At 45.5% G+C, this 5,504-nt stretch overlaps 1 protein-coding gene across 2 annotated transcripts; it reads right to left on the bottom strand.

The window, feature by feature from the left end:
• Positions 1-445: 445 nt before the first annotated feature.
• LOC112075939 (RNA-binding protein 20-like) lies at positions 446-3,549 on the bottom strand. Of its 2 annotated transcripts, XM_070441130.1 has the most exons (7): positions 3,464-3,549; positions 3,224-3,255; positions 2,498-2,593; positions 2,150-2,269; positions 1,345-1,751; positions 938-1,066; positions 446-741 (listed from the first exon to the last, which is right to left on the bottom strand). In XM_070441130.1, exons 4-5 carry the CDS (start codon positions 2,261-2,263, stop codon positions 1,620-1,622), a joined length of 246 nt encoding a protein of 81 aa, XP_070297231.1. In that variant the 5' UTR covers positions 2,264-2,269; positions 2,498-2,593; positions 3,224-3,255; positions 3,464-3,549; the 3' UTR covers positions 446-741; positions 938-1,066; positions 1,345-1,619. The 2 variants fall into 2 exon arrangements, with proteins under 2 accessions (XP_070297231.1, XP_070297230.1); XM_070441129.1 differs by lacking the exon at positions 2,498-2,593.
• Between the last annotated feature and the right edge of the window lie 1,955 nt (positions 3,550-5,504).

Below are 5,504 nucleotides of genomic sequence, written 5' to 3'. Positions count from 1 at the left end.
CTGAACATCTGGAGTCGCCTTATCTTTTGGTTGTTTACCTGGAGGATTCTCAGCTGCAGCCTGGTCGGTGGTAACCTTGGTAGAGGATCTGTTCCTGCTCTCCTGTCGTAAGGCCTCTATGATGGCCGCCATCACTTTTGGGGCTGGGGTGGMTGTTGTGGAACTGGAAACAGACATTTTCTCAGTCTCTGGTTTAGCAGCTTGAGGAGCGGAGGTAGCATCTGAGGAGACTGGTTCTTCAGTTTCTTCGGACTCCGTTGTTGAAATGTCTGCAACCTTCTCTGTGACSACCTCTCCACCCTGACCTCCAGGTTCTCYCTGGTTCTCTCCTGCTGGCTGTAAGGAAGATGCATCAGGCTCCTTCTCTTGATCCTTTCCTCYTAATGCTGGAGACTTTGSGGCTTGAACCCCTTTATCAAYGTTCATSCCTTCATTCCCTGGCTGAACCTCCTGTCCTTCAACCTTAGTATCAACCCCTGTTCCTGACTCCACCTTTAATCCTGACTGAGACAGTGAGTCCTCCTGGCCACCAGGGGGCATAGTGGTCTCTGCAGTCTGGGAGTCATTGCCACCAGTTGAAGCTGTTGAGCCGGCAGAGGAGATGTCGACTTTAGGTAGATCAGTCTTGGGATCAGGTTTCCAGGAGAAGGCGAGCTTGTTGTTCTGAACAATGCAGGGAAACTTCTGGAAGCGGTTGAARACACTCTTGGCCATGTCTGCTGTTCCCATCTCAAAGATGATCTGCATGGGGTAAAGAAAACAGGATTGGATGGATGGCGTGGAATTACTGTAGGCAGGGTAGATGCAAGACACTTGAACACACAAACACTTAAACGTTCCTCACTAAGATGTCCCTCCCTTTGACAGACACTTGAGCACACAAAGACACCCGTCCCGTCCCCCAACACACACCCCTTCCCACCCACAGGTCTCTCACCTTGTCCTTGAGTGCCAGAGTCTGTTGKACTGTGCCGAAGCGCTGGACCAGTTTCTGGATCTCTGTTGGGCCGGAGGGTGTGGCCGGGATGTTACTGACAACCAGGAGACGGTTCCAGTCATCATCTTCCTTCCTCCGCCTTCAGCAGGACGTATTGGAAACATTGAAATGTATTCAATTACAAACAACTTTACTTTACCAATTATTAGAAGAAGCTCAACTTTATTAAATATTGTAGAAATTGCAAAGGGACTCTGCAATAATTTATGCTCTTGGTGTAATTCATTTATTAGGTTAAATCATTAACATGCAGGTCTTAGATCAGTTGGGATTGTCTGTGTTTCTCTACCTTTTCCTGTGTGGCAACAATGCTATTATTAAGAGCCTTTCAGGTTAGCTGAAGCAACAGAAATACTCACACTAACAGGATTCCTGGGTCCCATTAATGAATGGAAAAGTGCCACCCTGTGGTAATAAAATGGAATGAAAAGTTCTTTAGTCATCACTGATCAAAGAAAAATAAGTTGAATGTCATAACACCCTTTCATATGTGAACATTTATCATACTTTGCAAAACCCTGAATTAAGTGAAGAAAACTGCCCAGAACGAGAGGCCTGGAGATGCACGTTGAGGCCCTGTGCCCACTAGGAGCTAATAGGATCAGTCAATCAGCCACAGTATCTACCGTCTGTTGAAGTTCCACCAGAAGTTTGAAGCCAGGCTCATTCGAGAACAGATCCTTGATCGCGACTGCGTCTTGTACAATTTCACCATCTCCTGGGCTGACTCCACATCCTGCATGGTGACCAGAGCCTGGGGAGGACCACAAACAGACAGTCAGTCATATTGGGCATACACGTTATATTGTTTAAAATCGATGTGAAAATCATWTGATATTGCCATTATACTGACTATTTTACCCAAAGCATCTGACAGAACATTGACACCGCCAATATATTCAGCAGGTCCTACGTTGGAATCAAATTCCCAAACCTGGTCCTCCAGTACCCCCAACAGTACACATTTTTGTTGTAGCCCTGGACAAACACACCTGGTTCAACTTAATGAGGGCCTGATGATTAGTTGACAAGTTGAATCAGTTGTGCTTGTACAAGGTGTACTGTTGGGGTACTGGAGAACCAGGGTTGGGAAACACTGCCCTAAGCCACATAATGTGAAAGTGAGTGATTTATTGCGGATAGCGTGCCTACCTCACTGGGCTTGGTGATGAGGAGGATCTTGACAGGTGTTCCGAAGGGCTGGGCCAGCTTTGCGATATCAATCTCGGAGCAGCCGCTTTCAGGAAGTCCAGTAATCTTGACCATGCCCCTCTAAAAAGGGCAAACCACAGGAGACAAAGACCGTCATAATCAAGACGGGGAGTATTCAGTGAGGTATACAGAGATATCATGAATAGAGCTGAMAGTCACACAATTTCCTATTCTACCTGTCCTGACGGAGCCAAATCAAGTCCAATCTACATGATAGATTTCTATCTAAACGTTCCATAATGTAGCATCCCCTGCCTGGGCCTATGAGATATCAGTTCAGTTCTGCACCTTGTTTTCCCTCTGCAGTCTTTTGAGTCTCTCGACCTGTCCCGCTCTACAGCCCCTCTTCCTCTTCCTCTGTGGCTTCACCTGCTCCCTGTGTATCTGTTGGGAAACCCATTTCATCTTACAGCTCAGACACCGCTGACTGGCTGGCTGGCTGGCTGCCTCCCTGTTTTTTATTGTTTTAAAAGTGTTAAAGATTAACTGAAACACTAATCTTCCTGACACCCAGGACCTATATACTAGGTGGTGTCAGAGGAAGACCCCCCCCCCAAAAAATCGCCCAAGTCATACTGTTCTCTCTGCTTCCGCACAGCAAGCGGTTCTGAAGCGCCAAGTCAAGGAATAAAAGGCTCCTTAACAGTTTCTACCCCCAAGCCACAAGACTGTTGAACAATTAATCAAATGGCCACCAGACTATTTACATTGAACCCCACCCCCTCATGTTTACACTGCTGCCACTCGCTGTTTATTATCTGTTACGTAATTTTCTTCTGTTACTTTTTAACTTTCGTTTATTTAGTAAATATTTTCTTAAAAACTCCCATTTCTTGAATGCATTGCTGGTTAAGGGCTTTCACAGTAAAGTCTACACCTGCTGTATTCGGCACGTGACAACCGTCACTTACTTGTATTTCTGTAGATGTGATATATAACATTGAAAGACTTAATAATTTAAATTGTAATAGACATACTGGCAAATAAGAGACAGAAAAAAACAAAAATAAGCACCTCATTTGAATTCTTCTGACCAACGCTGGCTTCTGTGGGGGACAAAAAGTATATGTTAACATTTCACAACTCTTATTGATCAGGTCTATCAAACATATTAGTTGTATATTAATCAAGACATCTAAGGCTGCACCCTATTAGCTATTTAGTGCAATACTTTGAGCAGAATACAATGCCCTAATATTGGGAATAGGGTGCCATTTGGATGCATTCCAAAAGAACATTATTGTGTTTTTTTACCTGGGCCTTTGACGGTCAAGTTGGCCTCGTTGGGGGTGCAGGTGTCTTGGAGCACCGATCACTTCTCTATGGAGAGTAGTGAAATGTGTGAAGAATGCCATGTATAACAATGGCAAAGGTAGGGGTCAAGATAACCCTAGTATTACAGTAATGCATAATGCTACCCTTTATAATGACAGGTATCGAGGAAGTAAGCTCCTCCTCGCCATCTGTAAAACAAGAAAAAACAGATTAAATTTGATCAATCATCACCTTTTTTTATATTAATTTTCTCCTCTTTCTGTCATTATTAGCTTCCTCATTACAAGGGAAACCTGAGCCAGTTCAATGATATACAGTCCAGTGGATGAACCCAGCTGAGAGGTGGCTTTGGTACGGTAAGCAGGGAGGGACAAACCTGGTCGGAGACAGAGATGGGGTGTTCCGTATGTTGAGAGTGAGGCACCCAGCCAGTGCTTTAGCGTCCTGCTCTTTCTGCATGCAAACAGTGGCCTGGAGGAACAGAGACACCGAGAGGGGCAGGGTTAGACAGATGGATCCAAAACTAGTGATTGGGTGGGGGTAACAGCACATATCTCAATATTATTTTGCGCTAGTGGGCTGTACCTGCCCAGTATTCTTGCCACATAGCTTGTTCTCAATCTTCTTTCTGAATAGGAAGCCATTTTATTTGCACTTCTAATTCCATGACAGATCAAAACTGTTTTATCATGGCTCTCTCTTGTACCTTTGCAGCAGACTACCGTGAGCATTATGTTTGAACATTGAATCGCAACAAAATAACAACATTGAATCGCAATACATATCGTGAGGTCCTGGCACAGGAGCAATAGTGAGGTCAGGAACTGATGTTGGGCGATTAGGCCTGGCTCAACAGGGGGCGTTCCAATTCATACCAAAGGTGTTCGATGGGGTTAAGGGTCAGGTCTCTGTGCAGGCCAGTCAAGTTCTTTCACACTGATCTTGACAAACCATTTCTGTATGGACCTCACTTTGTGCACGGGGGGTGCATTGTAATGCTGAAACAGTAAAGGTCCTTCCCCAAACTGTTTCCACAAAGTTGGAAACACTGAATAGTCTAGAATGTCATTGTATGCTATAGCGTTAAGATGTCCCTTCACTGGAACTAAGGGGCCTAGCCCGAACCATGAAAAACAGCACCAGAACATTATACCGCTGCAACAACATTTTACAGTTGGCACTATGCATTGGGGCAGGTAGCGTTCTCCTGGCATGCGCCAAACCCAGACTCATCCGTCGGACTGCCAGATGGTAAAAAGTGATTAATCACTGCAGAGAACGCRTTTCCACTGCTCCAGAGTCCAATGACGGCAAGCTATACACCACCCAAGCCGACGCTTGGCATTGCGCATGGTGTTCTTAGGCTTGTGTGCGGCTGTCGGCCATGGAAACCCATTTCATGAAGCTCCCGACGAAGAGTACCTACTGACGTTGCTTCTAGAGGCAGTTTGAAAATCAGTAGTGTGTTGCAACCGAGGACAGACGATTTTTACGCGCTACGTGCTTCAGCACTTGGCGGTGCTGTTCTGTGAGCTTGTGTGGTCTACCACGTCGCGGCTGASCCGTTGTTGCTCCTAGACGTTTCCACTTCACAATAACAACACTTACAGTTGACCGGGGCAGCTCTAGCAGGGTAGAAATGTGACCAATTGACTTGTTGGAAAGGTGGCACCCTATGACGGTGCCATGTTGGTAGTCACTGAGCTCTTCAGTAAGGCCATTCTACTGACAACGTTTGTCTATGGAGATTGCATGGCTGTGTGCTCGATTTTCTGCACCTGTCAGCAACGGGTGTGGCAGCAATAGCCGAATCTACTCATTTGGCATCGTGTCCACATACTTTTGTATATATAGTGGATCAGTGTTTCCACTGCAGTCATTTATATGTAGTGCTGTACCACGGCAAAATCATTCCCGCCACGACAAAACAATATGGACGATTTCAGGAAGACTTTACAAATAKATCTGCCTGGCGCACTTTGAAGATGTTACAACAGTCCACATTTACTTTTTGGAAGCT

The sequence above is a fragment of the Salvelinus sp. IW2-2015 genome, unplaced genomic scaffold (genome assembly GCF_002910315.2).
Source record: "Salvelinus sp. IW2-2015 unplaced genomic scaffold, ASM291031v2 Un_scaffold3477, whole genome shotgun sequence".
NCBI lineage: Eukaryota > Metazoa > Chordata > Actinopteri > Salmoniformes > Salmonidae > Salvelinus > Salvelinus sp. IW2-2015.
Note: the sequence above shows the minus strand (reverse complement) of the source record. Positions and strands in the feature narration are given on the sequence as shown.